This window comes from Arvicola amphibius, chromosome 9 (assembly GCF_903992535.2).
Source record: "Arvicola amphibius chromosome 9, mArvAmp1.2, whole genome shotgun sequence".
Lineage (NCBI taxonomy): Eukaryota > Metazoa > Chordata > Mammalia > Rodentia > Cricetidae > Arvicola > Arvicola amphibius.
Window position 1 is genome coordinate 72,733,509 of NC_052055.2, and position 23,120 is coordinate 72,756,628.

The 23,120-nt window shown below is 38.5% G+C and overlaps 1 protein-coding gene across 7 annotated transcripts in view; it reads right to left on the reverse strand.

The window, feature by feature from the left end:
* Supt3h (SPT3 homolog, SAGA and STAGA complex component) overlaps nucleotides 1-23,120 on the reverse strand; it is a 367,984-nt gene that overhangs the window by 108,791 nt on the left and 236,073 nt on the right. For all 7 annotated transcript variants that reach the window (XR_006020875.1, XM_038342156.2, XM_038342152.2 and 4 more), the window contains 3 exons: nucleotides 20,271-20,357; nucleotides 17,629-17,719; nucleotides 10,658-10,797 (listed from right to left, as the gene is read on the reverse strand). Coding sequence is in view for 6 of the 7 variants with exons in the window: in XM_038342156.2 (XP_038198084.1) it covers nucleotides 10,658-10,797; nucleotides 17,629-17,719; nucleotides 20,271-20,357 (318 nt within the window). In the remaining variant the exon portion in view is untranslated. The remainder of the gene's footprint in view (nucleotides 1-10,657; nucleotides 10,798-17,628; nucleotides 17,720-20,270; nucleotides 20,358-23,120) is intronic.

Genomic DNA, 23,120 nt, shown 5'->3' on the forward strand with positions numbered 1-23,120 from the left:
CTATCTCAAAATCCTAAGGTGGAGGGCAACTAATGGAAGACTAGGGATGTCAGCTTCTGATCTTCACATGCATGTGCACACCCATGCATGCACAAGTGATAGTGCTACACACATATACAGGCACACAAAACAGGGTTGGGGTGGGGAGAGGAGTGAGGGAATAAAGAGAATATGAGAAAGAGAAATTTGTCATCTTTTGACAAGGACTAGTATTGGGCAAATTTTTTGAAAACATCGAGTTTGTCCTTGATATAGTCTCCTTATTTTTGAAAGCTTTTAAATTTCTTGGTACCTATCTCTGAAATTTTCTCTTTCCCACACTATACAAGACAACATATAACTTAATGTTTCTTACTAGTCAAATTTCTTCAAGGTGCAAAATCACTTGGTATTTCTTGGCACCAAAATTCTTTACAAAATGTCTCAGCTAATGAGTAAGAGATAAGAAATCCAATTCATGCTAATACATAAATTAACAAATAACCTTGGTCTTTCAAATATTTTGAAATTATCTGAAGAAGACAGAGTAATATCTTTTCACCTATGGTTAACAGTTGTGCACTTGAAATAGTGAGGTTTTACTTTTGTAAACCGAATATGACAAACCTACTCTAACGGCGTGGTTCTCTTCAGGAACGAAAGGAGATGACAAAAGAAAGCAGAATAAAGGCAGTGTCTCTGAGATTCCAAATGAGGGGGACCCTAACAGTCAGTGTCTCAGACTTAGCTGGTGAGAGCTTGCGTTTTAGAGACTTGATAAAAGGGACATGAATAAGATGACGGAAATACCTAAAAAAGGAAGCAATAAAACACCCAGTCACGTGGAAACTGTGTACCTCTGCATGGAAAATATTCTACAAAAATTAGCCCAAAGGGCAATTTAAAAGGTCAATTACAAAACACTTGCACGTTCCTGTAAACAATAACAGAATCACTGCATAAACCCACAGGCTGTTAGAAGCTGTGCCGGCAGCTCTGAGTTTCTGAAGGTGTCGCTGTAGTAGTGTTTTGTCTTATAAACTTCTTGTAACTTCCTCAGGATGTATTTAGAACTGCAATTGCTGAATAAGGAGTATCTGAGGAGGGTCGGACCTTCTTAGTGTATTACATGTATTTCCAGGTAGCTAGTACAACTTGGGTTTTGATTATTCTAAAGAATTTCCTACTTCTATGAGCCCATGTAAACTAGATAATTCTTGGTGCAATGTAAACAAAACATATTTTCTAGTTTAAATAAAGTATGACTCTCCTCTTCCAGATTTGATTTGGTTTGTGGGGGTGGGGAGAATAAGTCAGGAAGATAAATTTTCTTACACATGTCTCTTGGCCCCCAGATATCATACTGCTTTAAACTACAGTTTAGTTGGCCTTTAGGCTTCATGTGTAAAAGTACCCAAAGATTGAATAAGTTCATAAAATGATCTACACTACTATGAGACAACAATACAAGAATTTTAAAGATTTGATGAGTCTGAGTTGAGGGCTATCTCAAATAAAGCAAGTTCCAGGCAAGAAGATAATATATCACTTTCAAATTATATTACACATATATGAGATTACTAATATTACTCTTTCTATGTTTAGCTTCTTTCATTTAGCATGGATATCTTCTAGGGTCATTATCATTGGCCTAATTTCTTCCTCTTGCAACGAGTAGCTATTTTCTGTCTGTCTGTCGCTCTCTCTCACACACACTTCCTTTTTTTCTCTTTTTCTTAGGCAGAGTCTCACTGTGTAGCCCAGGTTACCCTTGGAACTTCAGATCCCCCTGAGTAATGGGATTGCAGGCATTACTGAGTCCAGCAATATCACAATTCCTTTGCTTACTGGTCTGTTAAATGACAGGCTGTTTCTGTACGGTGGCTACTGTGAATCACCGCAATGAACAATGAAACCAAGTTAGAAAAGCTTCCGAGTGTTTCTGTGGGAGATGTCACTGAGTTCTGGCAGCTGTGGTGCTAAATTTGAACTCTACTTTAGGTGGCACAGACACCTAACAATGCTAATTCTTCCCATTTAAGAACACAGGCTACCTTTCCAGTTATTTATGTTCTCGGTTTCTTTCAATCAATAACGTATGTATTTCAGTGTACACTGGCTTTTGTTAATGTCTGTTATCTTGGATGCCTGTTCAGATGAGTGGAGAAAGGGAACTACAGAGTTATTTTCTAGGAAAAGGGGCCAATTCTTCTGTTTTCTCCTCCCTCTCATATTCTTCCATCTTTCTCTTTCTCCATGGCTTGGGAAGGTTCTGAAGATGGGAGATATTTAATGTGGCATGCATTTTGGTAAAGAACTATGTTCAGTTATTAGAAGGAACAATGGTGACCTGGGAGTGCGATTACAGTTTTCTTTCAGCATGAAAATGACTACTTAGCTATTCTGCATTCTGACTTCTGTTTTCTCCATACTCAGAGCAGGTCAGTGATCTTATTACCAATAATCTCTGCCTTTTACTCTTTGTAGGACAGAGTAATTGCAAGAAGTAGAAGAGCTCATACCATTTTAATAGAATGAGATAAAACACCAGACTGTTAATATGCAAATCCTAGTGACTAAAAATTTAATTAAACGGCATACTTAAACATTTATATCGGCATATATTAATTACACATAACAATGGTTTCATTATGACATATTCATAATTAGATATAATGCATTTTGATCATATTCAACCTCATTACTTTTTTTGTCCCTTCTATTTCCACTAATTGCTTCTCAGCTATTCCCCTGTGTCCTTTCTGTTTTATGGCTACAGTAATTGTATGAGTATAACATTTTCAGGACTTTGACAACATGGCAAACAGTGTCCCTTGTAACTAATTATAGGAGCTATATTACAGTAACAATGACAGAGACAATATGGCTTTTAATAATAATTCATTCTTATGGTCTGTCAGTCTAGTAAATGCAGCAGATAAATGAAAAGTATATACTCCTTATTGCCAAATATTCAGAGTAAGTTTCTGGACAGAAATAACTACAGTCACAGTAGCACTCCATCTAAAAAAATAGAATCTGCTATTAAAGCCAGAAGTGACTGGTGCCTGGCTTTGCCAACAGACATATTTGGGTCAGTACAAGTCAACATGGAAGTAGGTGTGGGTAGGGACAATCGATGACACCTCTAGCTAAGAAAACAGCATCACTAAGATTCCAACAGGAAGTCAGTCAAACAATGACAGCCTTTCACAACTGTAAAGTAGGCAGTTAAGGTGAGAAGAGCCCTGGCAGAACGAGTTCACAGAGGCGTACCTGTATAGCCCCAGTCTTTCCATTCAGAAGAGGGTAGCTTTCTGTACTTGGAAACTGTATTTTAAAAAGTCACAGATACTAGCACCAGCATAGACCACTGGTGTGGCTCAGTGTGACACATCACACAGTCTCCAAATGGAAGTCCTGTTCAGAGATGCTGTGGCCTGCTTGGAGTCTAGGTAAAGTAACTGGACCACAGAGGGATAGGTTTTCAGGGTTCCAGTCTGGCTCTCTTCCAGGCAAACTCATTGTCCTGCTCACCAGCATATTATTAAGCTGTCTCTTGTTCTCACAGCCATGGACAGCCACCACATCTTATCTTCTGTCATGAAACTGTGAGGCCAAGGAAATCCTTACTTACGTTGCTCCTTATCAAGCATTCTGTTGCAGTGATGAGAAAAATAACTAACAATCTAGCTAAAAGCATAGCTATGCTATTCTAGCTATGCTATTCGTCATGTATAGACAAACACTTAGTTTCCAGGGTTTGGAAGCATGCATGTTCACTGGGAGCTCATTTAGCAAGTTAAATTAGTCACACACAGTGGCTATTGGACTTGCTCACATCCTGAACTATCTGAACAGATACTGCCGGATGAAGGCAAGTGTGTGAGCTCACGTGTTGTACAAGTGTATGTGAGCCCTGGCAGAACATATGAGAAGAGTAGGAGGGTGAGCATTGAGGATGGAGAGACTTCTGGAGCAAGGTTCTTAAAGATGCATACTAAAAGGCTTTCCCATAGAAAAAGGAGAAAGGCACAAAGCAGTGGCCTGACTGGCTCTCACCTGCTCTTTAAATTGATGCCAAGAAAAGTGTCAGACAGATCCATTAACACAATGGAACACACTAATCACTAATACACTTCCAGCTGAACCTAACACAAGCAGTTCTACATGAGGAATGTGATGGTGGAAATAAGCTGATATCTACCAGGGAGTAGCCGTAAGGAGCTGGGTCCTCAGAACAGATGCAAAGAGAGAAGGGGAGGGGTTTCTATACCAAATAAGCAATAATTTGCTAACTCCACTGTACAAACTGAGGCACTAAGGAACCTTGCCACAGAATAAACTTATTTTCATATTTAGAAATAATAACTTACTGAGATTAAGCCAGTGACGATAAATGAAACCAGACTATATAACAACAATCTGCCCACCTAATGTGGGGAATGTGGGTCAAGGAGAAAGAATAGGGAAATATAATCCACAAAATATTCAAGGCAAAAATATGCTGGTTATTACAGCGACCACAATCTGAGAACTATAAACACTAAATGTAAATTAGTGGTAAATCCTGTGGTGTTCCTAAATTCAATGATATTTTAAAACTCTTTTCTGCCAAGGTGTTTTATAAACAAGTTGGTGGACTGATCTCTAAGAGAAGCATTTCATTTAAAAGAGATCAAATTAAAATTACTTGAGACAGAAAATATTGGTTCTAAAAATTGTAATTGAACATTATAAGCAGTTATGTGCTTAATAAACACACTGATGCAGGAGTTAGTCCAGCAGCCCAGCCATACGTGTACATGCATGTGTCCAGTGCAGCATTAGATGTTACAGCTGAGAGCGCTGGTGTCCATCTTTACCCTGACACATGGCTGTTTCACTTCTGTGAGCTGGGAAAGGGGGGATGAACAGTCATCTTGGCCCTGTATTTTATGAAGTCTGAACTTTAGAACGTATTCTTTTACCAAGACAAGGGACCTTGCTTCTGCCACGTGTCCTCTGACTTGGAGGAGAAAGGAGCACTTGCACAGATTCAGTCTCAAGGTGGTTCCTTTCATTATGCTCCCTGCAGGATTTAGGAACGAGGCAAGAAGTTAAACTTCACTCAGAACTAGTGATGATGAGTCTGGATGGCTCTGCAGGCAGAAGACACAGGCAGGGGTGGGGGAGAACTTTCCAGTCAGAAACCGAGTCACCACAGAGCCTCTCCCTTAGCTCGGGCATTGCTCATTTAAAAATTACATCTAAATTATCATCATTATTATTTTATTATTATTACGTGTGTGTGTTCATTTATGAGCTACACTGCATATGTGGAAGACAGAGGACAACTGGAGAGTCTGTTTTCTCCTTCCACTATGTGTGTGCTGGGGACTGAACTCAGGACCTTGGGCTAGGCAGCAGGCTGTTCAGCCATGGCACTGGCCTGTGCCCCACATTTGTTCTGACAGACACAGCACCTAGATAACAGAACTTAATAGTCACTCCTTTTGTCATTTTCTTCTTCCAAACTGAGATCCTAGCATCTTTACAAAAACTTTTTTTAAAAAAGAGTCTATTTTTGTTGAACGATTCATATAGTATACCAATGTTACAAACCCTCTGTAGAGCCTCTAAAGAGAAGGCTGTGCGTTTTTGTTACTAAGTTATAATCTTATTTGAAGACAGCAATTTCTCCCTCTCAGTCTGCCTATTGTACTTGTTGACATCTAGACTAGTAGAATTTTTCAAAAAGCCTGGAAAACAAAAGCCTAAAAAGTCCTTTTATATGCCAATTGGTATTTAATTATATTTACCTCTATTAAAAAAGTTTTTATTTATAGAAAATCATTCAGTATTCCTTGAAATTCCTTTTAAATGGAACTCTAAGGTCAAGAGATGGCTTCAGTGTTTTAATGACCCGTTCTGGTGCCTTCCTGAGATGATCTCTGTCATCACCTTGACCCTCATTTATGCCACACACTTACACTTTTAATGGGTAAGGAAATGTTAACAGGCCAGGCAGGGCAAACCAAACTCTGACTTCTGTTTCTCTTTAATAAAACCTTTACAGTTTTCTATTCTTTTTTTAATCATGTACGACAAATTCAATGTTATTTTTAAAAATTCTGCTACAAAGATCCCATGACATTGCAATGCATTCCTCTATTATGTGCTTCATGCTTCCTGTACTCGGGACATTGCTTACATCTCTCTCTGTGCTTCTTGCTGACATGAAGTCTGTCACAGGTAACGTTTTCTTGCAGACTTGCACATTGTCTTTCTATTCATTTGCATGCTCAGGCAGTTTCTGGGAAGAGCTAGTTTTTAAAATCAGAATCTACCTTTATTTTATTAATTTTGATGCCTTTAAGATTGACTATCAAGGCTTACCTAAGCAAAACCTTGACATTCCATATGCATCACAGTAATTTTTAACACCTGAATATGGTGAAGATTTTACTTTATTGATTAGTGTTCCCTGAACTCTGGAAATGGAAGTGGCTTGATTCTGGGATTTAATGAAATACTGTTAATATGGTCACATCCATATGAATTTTAGATAGATATTTATTATAAATATTTTCTTCATCTAAATTAATTGATTAAGAATTGAAGATGAACTGTTCTAGTTCCTACATGTTTGTACTTCTGCTGGCTGACTTTTCTCGTACAACCATTATGTCCGCAGCCACTGGAAGTGGATGATGAGCATTTTCTACTTACTGCATCTTCATTAGAGGTGGCGCCTTTTACTAACACAGCCTCATTGTTTCATTTTCTACTTCAATTTTCTTTTTTACAATATTATTATCCCTAGCAACTGGATCTGTCTCATATACTTAAGGTAGTTATTTTACCTTTAAAAGCAACAAGTAAAATATATTTCTAGTCCTACAGATAGATATAAACATGCATAAATAAATAAACATGCATGCATTTATACTTATAGAGTAGAAATACAGCTTTCTAGGATGGATACACACACACACACACACACACACGCACACACACGCACACACCGCTTTCTCTCTGCCATTCTGAAGAATGAACCCAAGACCTTGACATAACTGTTGACCCTCACACCTGTCTTCATTTCCCAACCCAAATTCACTGGCATTTTAAACATGTAGTGAAAGGCTTTTTCTTTTTAATTTTTTAAATTGGGATTGGGGGTTTAATTGTCTTTATAAATGTTTGCCCTTCCCATACTATTCCTTTTTTATGTTAGATTTTACTGGAAGTGTTTACAGACTCTTAGTTTTATAGGAATTTTATTTTCCTTTATAACAACTGGGGACAAGTAGAAAGAATACCCTTTATAGACAGAAGACAGAGAGTTTGTGTGCTCTGACTGCTCAGTGAGGTTTCTAGTTGTCTGTTTCCAGAAACCACAATGTCTGGACTGAGAGCTCTTGTAGATTAGAACTTGACTTCTGAGAGTTGGCTGGTTAACGACGGTGATGTGTGTCTCTTATTCAGCCTTCAGGAGACACTGTTCTCTGCAAAACCTAAGGGCAATTTATTCCTCTTTAAGCAAATTAAGTGCACTTGAGATCTCATTCACTTTCAAGCTTATTTAAAATAAAACTTTAAGCTGCTTTATATGTATTCTCTCCTGCTTTCTAACTAGATTCTACCTGATTACAGCAGAAATATAACAGTCACCTGTAGGGGTTCTCTCTGGTAAGTTCTCCTCATGGGTCTCCTGTGGAGCTTAGCTTACTGTAGATTAGACTGGAGGCAGAGCTCACCTGAGTTTTCAAGCGATCATCTTTACAGGCCCTTCTTCACCTTGAATAGAATGGTTGACTTGATCAATGATAAACTTGAGCTTCTCCTGTCAGAGGGCTTTTGCTAAGAGAAACCAAATCTATCTCCAGCTTTTAGGGATTCTACCCTGGTTCTGGTTTACTTAGCCACACATAGTTGACTAGAATAAAAAAAGATTCAACATAGAAACGGTTATCAACATTAAAACACATCTGCCTCATTTAGAAGTGGGTTGTATTCAATTGGATGGTTATGCTTTCAATTTCCCTCTTTCGTGCTTCATGTCTCTTAAATACACTAAAACAACCAAGGTGCACGCATTTATTTTCATTCATTCATTCAGACATTCATTTGTTGCTAAGTTGGAGGGAACTTCACAGATCACATCCATGGAGCTCTGCTACAGTCAATGCTGTAAACTTGGTGCTGGAGAACTAACAGGTTGATAGGATAGACTATGATGAAGGTGAACCATAAAGGTAAAATGGATGCAAAATTTGAGACAATTTTCTTATTTCTAGTCCCCAAATATTTCACAGCAATGAAGTAGATTCTAAGGAAACACAGAGTCAGGTACATACATCAGCTCAAAACTACAGCAAAGAACAAGCTTTTCACATACCCACTGGGTGCTTTCAGGATAAGCTAGGATCCCAAGTCTTTATATCTGTAGAAGTTTGTTATTCAAAGTTGCATTTACATGAGAACTGAAGGGGCAAGAGGAAGAGACAGAGAGAGAAAGGGAAGAAGGAAGGAGGGAAGGAAAGGGGGAGAGGGAGGAAGGGAAAAAGGAAGGAAGGAAAGAAGGAAGTAGGGAAGGGGGAGAGGGAGGGAAGAAGGAAAGAAGGAAGGAAAAAAGGAAGGAAGGAGGAAGAAAGAGAGGGGGGAGGGAGAGACAAAGAGGGGGGAAGGGAGAGACAGAGAGAGAGAGAGAATAACAAAGAGAGAGAGGAGAGAGCACCTGTCCCAGTGCAGTTCCCTTGGTGGGTCTACACCAATTCCTCTGCTCTAGGAGGAAAGGTAGCATGGTTTCTTCAAGCATAAGTGATGCTTAGAGGAAAATTAAACCATGGATGATGGCGGGGCCGATTACTCTACTGTGCTTTAGAGGCAGGAGACTGCTGTCTCGAGTCCAAAGTGGTTTCATATGGACGCCACAGCTGCGGTTTACTCTCGAAACTATAACCTGTCAAATTAGAAGCAGGCAAGGCCTCTGCTCTCAAAGGCCCCACTTTCTACGTCTAAGTCTACAGTTCTGCCTACAGTCTATCAGTTTTACTCATCTCAACTATGCCATTTGGATGAGTAAAATCTGGAAACGACTTGTCATTTTGGCAGGAGAAGATTCTAGCATGTTGTAGGCTTAAAGAAACAGTCAATTTTGGACTTGCTGTCTAGATAAGGCTGACTTCAACTGTAAGTGTCCTGACTGAGTTTGCTGCTGTTTCATTGCCCTGCTTGACAACATGCAGTGTATAGTACAATACCAGAAAGTGCTTCCTATGCGTGAGCACTGGAGTTGTTTTTGCTTCCAGAGTCTTGACTGACTTTACTGAGTCAATGTCCTTCCAGCTCTACTCTGTTATTAGGAGCCTAGGGTTACAGAATGTTCCACCCCATTCCCTCCCTTAACTGTGGAATGGCCTTCAGGCAATTTACTGATTTAGCTGAGATCTGTCCTAGTGAAATTGAAGAGTCAGGTGTTCCACTTTACATATAATTTTGGTAGGATCCTCCTTTACTGGCTGTCTACACGCTTATCTCATGATATGAAATATTAGAAACTAAAGTACACTTTGCTCCCTAAGCAACACATCATAAGTGAAACCATGCCCTACAAAAATCATATCCTGTTGAGGCCATAATGGCATCAGAAATATGTGTTTATCATCTGCTTTAGACAACTTAGCATATTTTTGGCCCACGGCAAAGTTGAAGTAAAACCATTTGTAGCTGCCTCAAAGCAAGATAACCACACTTTCTTAGGTAATTGATACCTAAGAGGGTACTGCCTTTAGATCATAGCCCAAGATCTAGGCATGCTAATTCTTTAAAGAAGGTTGTTAAATTTACAATGCATGGATGTCAACAGGGCTTCCTCCAGACTCAATGTGAAATAATCCCCACTTTAGCACACATAGAGACCACAATGAGACAGGCATTTAAAAATTCCCTTGGAATTCTGGAATTACCTCTCGTGCCCAATTTAAGGAGAAGGGGGAAACTGAGACTCCTTTTTGAATGTAAAAGCATAACAGTCATAGTGAGAACTAAGAATACTACTGTGTGTTTTGGAAGGCACTCAAATGAAATCAATCATGACTTTCATTTTTCCTGGAGTGTATTTAAAGAAGCAGTGATTTGAAGTATAGATAGCTAAGGTAAATAGAAGACATACAATTTTTATATTCATTGTGAAAACATGTATATTGAATGCAAATATGTCACTTGCTTTCCGTGACAGTGATGTAAAGCATGTAGCTTCCCTGGACGCCACCTTAGTCAGTGAGGCCAGCCACAGCTGCCAACAGCAATCTGAAAGGCAGCTCTCCACTCTGTGCCAAGACAAAAGCACTAAGAATTACCTTTGCCTTGGAGGCAACTGGATAATTTGGAGAAAAAAAAAGTTAAGTAAATATTTAATGTAAAGTAGCCTGATGGAATAAAATGTAACAGTTAATGTCAGATCCAGAGAAGAGAATGCTCGCTATTTCCAAAGAAGAAAACAGAGAATCAAAACTCAAGATGTTTCTCAAAGCCAAGTGTGGAGGCAAAGCTTCCCTTCCCAGGGCTGGCTCCTCAGTACACTGCCCAGACAAGGCCACTGATCTGACCTGTCAGGCAAAAGTCAAGGACAAGAAGGTGGGACCACAGGCACTATGCTGGGCAGTTACTGCTGGGAAACAGGAATGTACCATACCTCCATTCTCTCCTGTTTAACATCATCAAGTTCATTGTCCTCAAACATGGCCAGAAGCTCTCCTGTCTGGTCAATAGAGTTGATCAAGTCCTGAGCGATTTTCTGTCTCTTGTTTGTACTGCTGCTGCCACTCAGTTTTTCTTCATGAAGGTTAGAAAAGAGAACAAAAGGTACTGAGCAGGGTACATTGGCATCAATCAGCATACATAGCAAACAGTACATGTGAAATTCACTCACAATCATCTTTATAGAGAAAACTCTTATCTCTAAAACAAGTCACACAGAAATCAATCACAAAATAAAAAATAAAATCACATTATTAATTACCATAGTAAGTGTAAAAGGGCTGACTGAATCCCGTTTGAAAGGAAGAGGGGCTCTCAGGTTTGGCAAAGAATACTATTCCATAGTACTTACAGGAGAAATAAAACACAAGTAGGAAAGAGAGTGTGCTAGGTAAACACAAGCAAAGAAAGCAGAATTCATAACTATTAATGTTAGAAAACACAGTTGTGACCAAACTGTTACATCAGACGTTAAATATTAGCTAATGAAAATGAACACTAACAGGCCTACCTTTACAGAACCAAGATAACAAGGAAAAATACTGCAAAAGGAATCCTATTAAACAGTGTAATCAGCAAAAGATACTTGAATGCATTTCTTCCAAAATTTGACAACTTAGGTTCAGGCCATAAAAAATACAAGTGCTTCAGCACCTATACATTAGCACCCACAGAATCAAGGAAGTCTATTTTTCAAGTCATTTTCTTCTAAAATAAAAATTTTAGTGTCCACATATACTCACAGCAACGGCTGGGGATGTAGCTGTGCAAGACTCTGTGTCAGATCCCCAACATCAGGGGGGAAAAGGGACAGAAATACACATACCCAACAATATTACATGTACTGCTTTCTCCTCCTTGCTCTCCCTCCCTTCCTCCCTTCTCTTTATGCTTCCACCAATCCCCAGCTCACAGTGGCCATCTGCGTGTACCACTAGAAATTTGTCTGTGACAACATATCCACAATGTATTTCTTTACACGTGTGCTTTCTTCATATTCTTTAAAAATAGGCGCCTACAGCATTTCTTTATGAAGAGAGGTTCTTTATCCTCTCTTCTGTCCAGGTTTCCTAGTTAAGAACAGAGAAAGATCTCTCCATCTTTGTAGGTAAAGTCTGATTCTTTTATAAGGCCTGCATAATCATCTATATCCTATAGTATCTACTAACATGGCTTTCATGCCCATTCTCTGTTGATGGGCTGAGACTTTGTATCAATTTTTTGCACTGGGGAAATGCTCAAGAGGTATATCATTCATAGGTGTGCTCTGTTCTCATGGCACAAGTTTCTAAAAGCAGAAATATTACAGAAACTTCAAGTTTCATGAAAGCAATTCTGATGCTGTTTTCTCCCATATTTCTTCTCAGAACTCCAGCAAATGTCTGATGAACCAAAGTGAACTACTGTAAAGCTAACCCCATACTCACCAAGAGATTTCAACATCTTCTCATGTCTGTCGCCTGTTTTCCATCTGTGTTTATCTATGCTAACAAGAGCTCTTTCCCATTGCCCTGTCATCCTCTGCCTGTCTGCGGCAGAGCACCCTTTGCTACAGAGTAATCTAAGGTTTATAGTGTTCTTTTTAGCTTTTGATTTCTCTCTACTTCCACACAGCGTTAAGTTACATTTTTCAAGTTTTTTCTTCAGATTTACTGTCTCCTTCATTTTGTTTTTCATCTTTATGCATCTAGAATTTATTTTGTATATAGTTAACACTATATGTTCTTCTTTAGTATCTTTAAAATATATATTACAGCACCACTAATATGTTTTCCTGTTATCTTAAAATTTTGTCATACCTCAAATTTCTGTGTTGAAGAATAGATAGTTATAGTTTTCCTTTGTTATGATAAAAGGTAAAATGGATATAAATATTGTAACTGTAATTCTTACTTGATAACTGTTTTGTTATATGTAATTTTGCTGTTAAAGTTAAAGCCTTCTTTTTTGTTTAAACAGAAAAAGGGGAAATGATGTGGAAGGGTCTTCTGTTTTAATAAAGAAACTGCCTTGGCCAGCCCTTAGGTGGGTGGAGTAGACAGAACAGGAAGAAGGAAGTGAGGTAGATGGCTCAGTCAGATGCCACACCTCTCCTAAGTTAGTCAGACTGCCATGCCTCTCCTTAGAGAGATGCCAGATGTGATGGAACCAGCCACCAGGACAGACATGCTGAATCTTTCCCGGTAAGACACCGCTCATGGTGTTACACAGATTATTAGATATGGGTTAGTCAAGATGTGAGTAAGAGGCTGAAACTAATGAGCCAGGCAGTATTTAAAAGAATACAGTTTCCGTGTAATTATTTTGGGTGTAAAGCTAGCCGTGCATGAGCCGGGTGGCGGGAAGCGGCCCGCAGCTCCTCACTATAGTCTCAGATTCTGTTCTTGGACTTTCTAGCTTGTGCCAATCTTCCATATATAAAGTCCTCAATGACACCACAGGATGCATATATATACTTCCTCTTCTATGTCTTACTTTTCCAAAGCATATATGGGCATTTCTTACTCTATAGGAAAGCTATATAATATTTTTGCATGATATCAAGAAGATGTTGTTGGAAATATAGCTAAAGCAGCATGAATTCATTAATTTTGGTTGAACTGATTCTTTTTATATGTTTCAATTCCTGTTTTTTTCTTGTTATAGAAACTCTTAATTTTATCTGTTCCTGTAGTCAATGTTAATGGATGCTCCCCATGTCAATTCAAAGGACTATTTTCCTTGAGTCCTACAGGTGACCGAGCAAACCACTGTGACGCTCATCACAGTGTTCAATTAATTAAACACTGAAGTCCTTAAACTTGATCAATTCTAATTTAATAGTTTCTTTTGCTACTATGCTTTTGGTGTCATGTATTTAAAATACCATTTTTTTTTTTTTTTTTTTTGGTTTTTTGAGACAGGGTTTCCCTGTAGTTTCTAGAGCCCGTCCTGGAACTAGCTCTTGTAGACCAGGCTGATTAAAATACCATTCTTATACAAGGTTATCAACAGTTCTGTTTTTCTTTTAAAAACTTTATATTTTGACAGGCCAGAAATGGCTCCATAGGTAAAATGCTTGCCATCAAACCCATGACCTAAGTTCAACCCCAGGACCCACATAGTAGAGGGAGAGAACCAATTCCTGTAAATTGAATTCTGACCTCTTTCACTCACCATGAAATACACAACCCCATACATGCTTATATAAAACAAGTAAATAAAGATATAATGGAAATAAAGATGAATTTTGTATTCTGAGCTGCTACAGTGGATTCTCAATGATCTGTACTTAGGTATTCTCTTGTTTTGGTTTGGGGGCATATTGTACCATGAAGGGATCAAATTCTTTCTTTTCTATGTAGCTCTCTAGATGTCACAGATGCCTCAATGTCTCCAGGTAAAGGAGCTGTTGATTCTACAAGGCACTGCTATGCAAGCTCTGTCAAGCATCCATCACTCTGTGAGTCCCACTTATGTCCTGAACTCTGATCATCAACTGACCAGCATGGATCCTGTGCATATTGGGGCAGGTTTATAGACAGTTTTGAAGTCAGCAAGTTTGAGTCCTTTAACTTTGCTGCTTGTTGAGATGGGTTTGACTACTCTGGATCATGTACAAATTAGAAAATGAATCTTCTCATTTCTAGAATCTGACATTTACACACGAATGACAGAATCAGCTTGTTCATCTCAACAGAAGCTGGTGAGATCTATATATAGCTCCACAGTTGAGGGTGGCTATTGCCTTAACCATTCTAAGTGTGAGCACTGGTTATTTTTGTATTTCTTCTCCATCTTTGCTCAACAGAGATTTCTAGTTTCTATGTAGAAATCTTGTAGGTCACTGATGAAATTTATTCTAATATAGTTTATTCTTCATGATGGTGTTATACATGGCATTGTATAAGGAATGTGAACTCATTTGTTTTGTTTACATATTCATCTTGTATCCTGAAAATTCATGAATATGTCCACCAATTAAACAGTTTTTAGTGGATTAAGACATTTTTCTATATAAAGACCGTGTCAGATGCATAAATAGCTTTACATCTTCCTTTTTAACATGGGTGTTTTCATTTCCTTTTCTGCAAAAACATACACTAAAACCTTTGTACAATATTGGATAGAAGAGAAATAAGTGCATATTTTTGTCTCATTCTTGATGTTAGGGAGGAAAGAATCCAGCCTTTCACTGTAAATGTGCTGTTTCCTTCTGGGTTTTCTTTGTCAGTATAAGCTGCTATAAAATTGTAGCTCAGTCGGTAGAGCATGAGACTCTTAATCTCAGGGTCGTGGGTTTGAGCCCCACGTTGGGCGCCATTCTGTAGTGAGGAGCTGTGGGCCAGCTTCCCGCCGCCCTGCTCCCGCATGCTTAGCTTTCTTTACACGCGAAATAACAACACACAAACTGTATTCATTTAAACACTGCCTGGCCCATTAATTCCAGCCTTTTTCTCACATCTTGATTAACCCATATCTAATAATCTGTGTAGTACCACAAAGTGGTGCCTTACCAGGTAGATTCTAGCGTACGTCCATCTTGGGCTGGAGCTTCATCGCGTCTGTCTCAGAGAGGAGAGGCAGGGCAGTCTGTCTCACTTAGGAGAGGCGTGGCAATTGACTGAGCCATCTACCTCACTTCCTTCTTCCTGTTCTGTCTACTCCATCTACCTAAGGCCTGGCCAAGGCAGTTTCTTTATTAAAACAGAAGACCCTCCCACATTATAAAATATATTGCAGACTGGGAAGTTCAAACAATAAACAGGCTGTGGCACCTAGGTCAAGGTGACCTGGTATCTAGCAAAGGCCTCTTTTTAACAGATAGGATATGGCTCTGGGTATCTCGTTTTAGAAGTACAATGATCCTAACCATAAGGGTTCTCCTTTTATGATCTAACAACTTCCAAAAGGCCCCCAGATATCTTCTCTCATGGCTTTCATGATCAGCTCTGCCTTTAGTAAACTGTGTTATCAGTACAGTAAGTATGAGCTTGTCCTAATGGAATTTATTAGTTTGTTTAGATACTTGAATATGTGTTTAACAATTTTCTTAAATCTGAAAAGTTTCTACTCACTATTTCTTGGGATATTTTTTCTGATTCTCTCTCATTCGTTTTCCCTCTCTCCTCCTCCTTTCCTTCTGATACATTATAGTGATGTATTAATGTACTGTATATATATATATATATACTGATGTATTAGCATACTGTATACTTCTCTTCTGCTATAATAAATGCTCATGTATAGTGTACTGTATACCCCTTCTCTTCTGATATAGCATATGCTCATGCATAGTGTACTGTATACCCTTCTCTTCTGATATAGTATTTGCTGATGTACTTAATAGTGCCCTGCATTTCACTGAAGCTCTGTCAACTTTATTAGTTTTTACAATTCTTTAAATTATATAATTTTTAATGTAAACTCACTGGTTCTTCTGCCAGTTCAAAGCTTCTGTTGTGCTAGCTTCCATCTTCCTATTGTTCTTTAATTAATTAATTTTGTTTGTGGACTGTATATGTGCACACCATGGCATTTCCATCAGAAAATTAACTACCAGGAATCTGTTCTTTCTTCCCACCATGTGGTTGAGCTTGGATTATCAGGCTTGGTGCTAAGTTTTGCCTCCTGAGCTATCTTACTTACTGTATTTACATTTAAACTCCATTATTATATATTTAATCTTTCTTGATACAGTATATTTTGTGAGGCATGGTTTTCATACTTTGTTATTCTCTGAATACAATTTCTTTTATTTATTTGAACATACTATAATATTAGCTTGAATTTCTTGTCCTGTTAAATCCAACATCTGGATTCCCAGAAGGCAGTTTTTGTTATCTACTTTTCTTGTTCTTTTTTTTCTTCTAAGATCATATCTCCCATGTCTTTACACATCTAGGATTTTGCTGTGGTTGAAATGGACATTTTAGTAACTCAGTCAACCATTTCTTTCTTTTGGTGTGCTTGTCCTTGATTGTTTCTTTGTTTAGTGAGTTGGCTAGACAGGGCCAAGAGATCCCTCTCTAGTGTGATGATGTCTCTCACTGCCCCCATGGTGTTGACGTGCATGTGCATTCTCTTCCATCGCTAGCTTTACAGTGCCTTTGGCTCTCACTTCCAAGCTCCCCATAAAGCTTTGGGCGGATCTGACAGAGCACCACACAGAGGTGCTAATTCCCAGTAATTGTAAGCTGGATACAAATGCTTTGCTTTCAGAGACTTATTATTTTACATGCTATGTAGGTTTGTGTATGCCTGCATGTGGGTATGTGCATGTGAGTGCAGGTACTCTCAGAGGCCAGAGGCCTTGGGTTCCCTGGATCTGGAGTTACAGGTGGCTGTGAGTTGCCTGACATTGGTGCTGTGAACCAAACTCAGGTCCTCCGACATAGCAGTAAGTGCTCTTAGCCTCTGAGCTACTGCTTTTGATTAATACTTCTGGGAGTAAAATCTCCACATTTTAGTGGGCTAGTGTTGATCCCTTTGCTTTGCTGTTCCTAGTTATACTTCCTTGTCTCCTCTGTTGAGCTGGCCACTCTTTTGCTTGTTGCTGTATAGTGGATCTCCTAGCCTTTAGTTTGCTGCCAGAACTTCCACTTAGAGGTCCTAGGTATGAACTTCCACATGGTCTGCTCCAAAGAATTTCCTTAAGGAGACTTGCAGAGTTCTCAGCTCTTATGGTCTGCCTCTTTCTGTGCTGAACCTTGGTAGCATACTAAACCAGTTGGAAAGCAGTGTCCACCATGAAAAGAAGGAGCTGAGATACCTGGGCCCTATGAGGTTCCAGAGGAGAAAATCACAAGGTTAAATCGCAACAAGTGCCAAACAGTATTAATGAAAAGAAACCCATGAGAAGAACTTCCTCACACATCCTCTGGGTGCCTGAACTGACTCTTTTGGGCGAGTGTTTTGTTTAGTTACCTTCCAGGAGGTCGTCCTCGTCAATGCCTTTGATGATCTTTGATTTGTAGTCTCGGATAAACATGTATTTTAGCAGTCTTCTAAGTTTTTTCTATTGGGATATAAAGTAAAAAGTTTATAATACATTTTCTTTACTAATAAAAGATCGCTTTAAAAATTAAATTTAATAAGCTATTATCTGATGATCATTGGAGAAAACAGAACTATCATTAGCTTAATAGTATAAGCAAAACTGTAGCCCTTCAATGACAGCTAAGATGTAAGATTTATAAAGGCATTCTCACATACATCCATCCAGACATTCCATAATCACAATAATACTATTTGTATATTTTAGAAAACATCTTAAATTCCTTTTGATGATTTCAATAAATACCATATTCCCTTTGGTAAGCCAAGTATACTTATACTTTGGAATTTTGAATATACTCTAAGACAAAAGTTATGTAAAACTGATTTATAAACATCTAGACTAGGAGTTTTTAACAACTAATTTTTATATTTAATTTTTGAGATAAGATCATGTGTAGCCCAGGCTGAACTTGAACTTGTGATCATCTTGCTTCAGCCTACCTAGTGCTGAAGTAAAAGGCATGCACCAGTAGACCTGGCCTGAGAATCTTTTCATAGGACAGTTATGGAAAGTACCTCTAAGCTGAGAAATCCATCTTTAGGAAACTCAAAGCCCGCGAATGATTGGTAGGTTTCAACGATGGTCTTCTGGGGACTTAGAAGAGGATGATAGTAGCACTTAACTTTAAGAAACTAATAATGCCTTGCAATGTATTCTGTGTTGACCCTAAAATGTATAACCTCTGGTTCACGATCTCCAGGCTTCAGATTTCTAACAGTGGAAACACTGTACAAAGCTCTTTACATAAATATCACTCAACATTTTCAGTCTCCCTGAGTCAGAAACAAATCTAGCGCCTCTTCTTATGGAGGGACCCTGAGGCGAATTACAGACTGATGAGGGAAGCTCAGCAGGGCTGCAGTGGAGGACAGCCTCGGAGTCAGTTCTGTCATGTGCAAAGCAAGGAAAGACCCCACCTCACAGGCCTGCTGCCCAGGTGTCATGAAAGACTGGGGGAGACCTCACTCCAAAATCTCTAAGGCACTGCAGGTGGTAGAACACTGGGCTACAAACTCCAGCTACTAAGGGACAGCCAGACTGCACCCCACGGGCACTCGTTTTCATTTGTTTCCTTTCCTCTTCCCTTTCAGCACACCCATCATTTTAGTTCTATTCTGCTTAGTATTTTCCCTCTATAAGCTAGTTTACATTCATTTTGGAATACTTCAGAATGCAAATAAAATAATTTGAGAAAGATGAGGCAACAAACAACAATTCTGGTATAAATATGTTGTTGGTTGTTCAAAATATTCTGGTAAGAGTTCTGGACACCAGAAAGGCACCATCAAGTGGCATATATTTCAGAAGTTTCTATAGGATATAAATGGCCATCTTCCTAACAAGGGGAAGGAATGCCAGTGTGGACTGTGAGAGCTTCTCTCTTTACTTTTGTCAGTGAAAAGGAAATACAGGCACAGCATGCTAGGGAGAGCTAATCCGTGTTGTTATTTCCTGGCTGCTCCCACAGGAACCATTCCTAAGGGGCTTATTGTTGCCAGCAGCCTTCAGGACTCCCTGGATGCAGCCCCATGTTGGGTGCTGATGGCTGCTTCTTCTTAAGGACCCTCCAAGTACAGAACAAACTGGCAATTACTACTAAGCCTCTTTATGTCTCCATAAGGTGCCTTTTCCCAGCCATGCCCAAAGCCACCATAGTATCTATGCAAAGGTCAGGATCCTGGTCTTTAGTCTATGCTCTATAAGGCCTCAGAAACCTTACCTCTGTCATAATCCTTCACTGCACCATCCCTCCCTCTCCTTCTAATCATCCAACCCATGAAATTCTCCAAGTCTTATATGCTTCAAGCATATCACATAGATTGCCTTAAGCAGACTCCAAGCTTTTTGATATTGAATGCACTTCTTTTTCTTCTTTACATATTCTTCATATTAATAAACAGTTGGCTGATTACAACAGGTAAAGTAGCACAGAATTTATTAACTAGCTACTTAAGGAAAATTATGACATAAATAAACATATAAATATCAGCTTTAATGTCTTAATATCCAGAGTTCAGAGTTTTCATTTAGAAAGCAAAATGATAATAGTTTTTAAGCTACTTGCATTAATTTGCTTATTTTTATAAGTCAGTGTAGAGAATAAACTTTGTATTTCAAATTAAAATCAATTCTGTTAAAGTCTGAATTCTATTAGTATTAAGGTGCAAACTGAGAAGAAAAGGAAATGTGCTGCTCAGAGAGACCCTGTGTATAAGAACAGAGATTAGCTGGTACCTAGGGGACATGAGACGGCAGTGAAAATATCTGAACAAGTACAAGGAGTAGTAAGATTAACTGCAGTGCAGTATTGGCAACAAAGATCTGTTCATGTAAAAAATAAACAACTTTTGTAGTAAATGCATTCTGTTGTGTACATCGTGAAAGCTAAACATTGCTTCAGTGGTTACAATTCTCATTTGAAAGCTGTAACAAGGGCCCATCACTTCCTTATGTAAGTTCAATTAAGATCAGGCCTCATGGTTAATACGATGGAATTATTTTATAGTACCTTATCTTTTCTCATCAAGAACAGAAGATCTTCAGCAGAGATCACCCTTGCTCCCCTCAGTTGAGAGACTTCTGCAGCTTGCTGTAACTATAACAAAGAAAATGCAGAAATTGTCTTAGAAATATAAATTACACATGGTACAATCATAATGTCTCAAGAGAGATAAATCCACTACAATAAAGGCCTCGGGGAATAATTCAGCAATCATGTTATTGCTTTTTAAAGCAAAATTCCCTATGCCTTAAGATATCCAAAAATGCAATTAAATTAGCTTATGAGACCACCTGTAATAGATACAACAAACAGAAATCCGTCATCTCTTTCATACAAAAGAAAAATCATATGCAGCTTCCAGAAATACATTAATACACATGAAAATAATTTTATGAAATTTCATCCTTCCTACCCATGTGTGCAATGGTTTCGCTCAGTATCACTAGTTGAATAAGTATATTATTAATCTGAGCTCCCATGCTGGTATGATGTGAAATAGCCCCATTCAGGACTTTAAAGATCAACAAAAACAGAAGCTGTTTCTAATATCCAAAGGGAAAAAAAATACTTTTCGCTTTGGCAAGTCTTCAGTGGCTAAAGGATTCAGTCCATAAATCATAATACTGGACGGCATTAATTTCTTTCCACACTAATTACACGCACACAAAAGTGAACTGTATCTGGGATGCACAAAGCAAAACACACCGCCTGAAAAGCTAGATCCCCTGAAATGTCCATCTGGGCCTTCGGAGTTGCAAAGCTGAGAGTTTTCAGGAATTCAGAAGCCCTAGAAACATAATCTTACTTGAAAATGACCTGGAAAATAAAAGAATGTGAAAAATGATAGTTCTAGTTTTTGGCAAAGGCAAACTCAGTTTCTTATTTTGATTAGTTGGAAGGAACATAAAATAGGTCCATCTGAAAAAAATCAAGATGCTGGAGCACATGTGAGAAAAATGTGCCTGTAAATTCTTCCAAATTTGATCAAACCATGCTGATTGCACAAAACCGACTCCCCCATCTTAAGTATTATAAACATATTTACATATGAAAGCTGCTCTCCCACCCCCACCATATGCCCTCTTTTGAATGGAGTAAAGCAACAACACACACCCCTGAGAACTCCACACACTGCCACTGTCGCCATCTGAAATTAAATGGTCATCTGTGCGGAAGGAGCTCTGCTTTTATGTTTAAGCCATTCTGCGCACTAAATAAGCTTCCAGCCATTTCAGAATGAGCAGACTAGAGATCGGCTCTCAACTCTTCCTGTGTTGGCTTTCCCAATGGATTTCCTGAATACTGGTACTTGGGATATAAACAGAATCCTATCTAAATATAGAATTTAAATTTAACTGTGAGCCATTTAAGAAGAAACCTAAGGAAGGGGTTGAAAAGATGATATATCTCCCCTGAAAGAAACTTAACAGTTTTTACCATGAACACACTTTCCCCTTGAAAACTGTTAGAATGTCAAGGAAATGTTTATATATCCATTTTTCAAATAAAAATATTTCCATCACAGTCTTAGATGCATTCAGGCAGTGTGGCGACTATGAGATACATATCCATTTCTCTGGACACATACAGAGAGAACTGGGGAACAGCACATAAATATATTTTTATTTTCACAGATGAAGAAACGGTGCCTACATGAAAAACTATCGACATTAGAAATGATATTCATGCCAACACAGGAACAGGTGAAATATGTGTCTCTAATAGGTTCCCCAGGAAGTCAAGGGTTATCCATACACTATGATCTCTATAATACTCTCTAAAATGTCAGATTGCAAACACAATAACCAGAAATGTAATAAAGAAAGAAGAGCTGAACATTTTGTACCATTTTTCAGAAACTATATATATATATATATATATGTTTTTTTCTTTCCCTGTAAAGACAGGGTCTCATTATGTAGCCTGGATGGCCTACTTTGGTCTAGGCTGGCCCTGAACTCAGAGGTTCCTTTGCTTCTGCTTAGTGAATTCTGGGATTAAAGACTTAGGCCACTACCATGGGCTTTTCTAACTTCCCTCATCTAAGGGACACTTTCTACTACTCACACTATGAGCATTCCACTGCCTCTGGCCCTACAGTATGGACCTGCTTAGGACTGATATGTTCTGGGCTCTAGAATTACCTCTCCTAAATGCTCACCTCTTCTCCAGTAAGGAAGAAGAATTTAGTGGCTTATTAAAGTAAATCATATGAACATATGTATTACAAATTGGCCTACCTTCCTAAAATTTCTATGTCTACCAACATGAGTGAAACTCAATCTTCATTAAGTGGTATGAAGTACAAGTTGGCACCTTGGCACTGCAGATGCATGGGTGCACAGCTCATGGTCACTGAATCCACATGAACACAGGGGACTGACATCAGGATGTTCCTAATGTTTCAATGTAAAAGAAAGCTGATTGTGTACTCATTCTAAAATTTTATAAATATATATTTTTAAAAAATTTAAAAATTAGCATACAAGGGATTAGATATCATTATGCATTTTTGAACAATGTGTTTCAGTGTTTCTCTTCCCCATCTCTCTGCTGCCTCTAAGTTCGCTTTATAACTTTTCCATACCCAAGTCTCTTTTCCTCTTTTATCTTCCTACCCTCATCCTTCTTCATCACCTATTTTTTTCTTTACCACCTCTTGGTCTCTTTTCTAGTATAAAGGCAAGGTGACCCAAACTCAGAAGACAAAAGCTGCATGTTCTCTCTGATACACAATTCCTGGTCAGCGTTGTGTGCATGTATATTTGAATAAATGGGTGTTAATTAGGATAAAATGCAATGTTTTCCATTTATTTTTTTATTTGTGTGTATGTGTGAATATGAGCACACAGGATG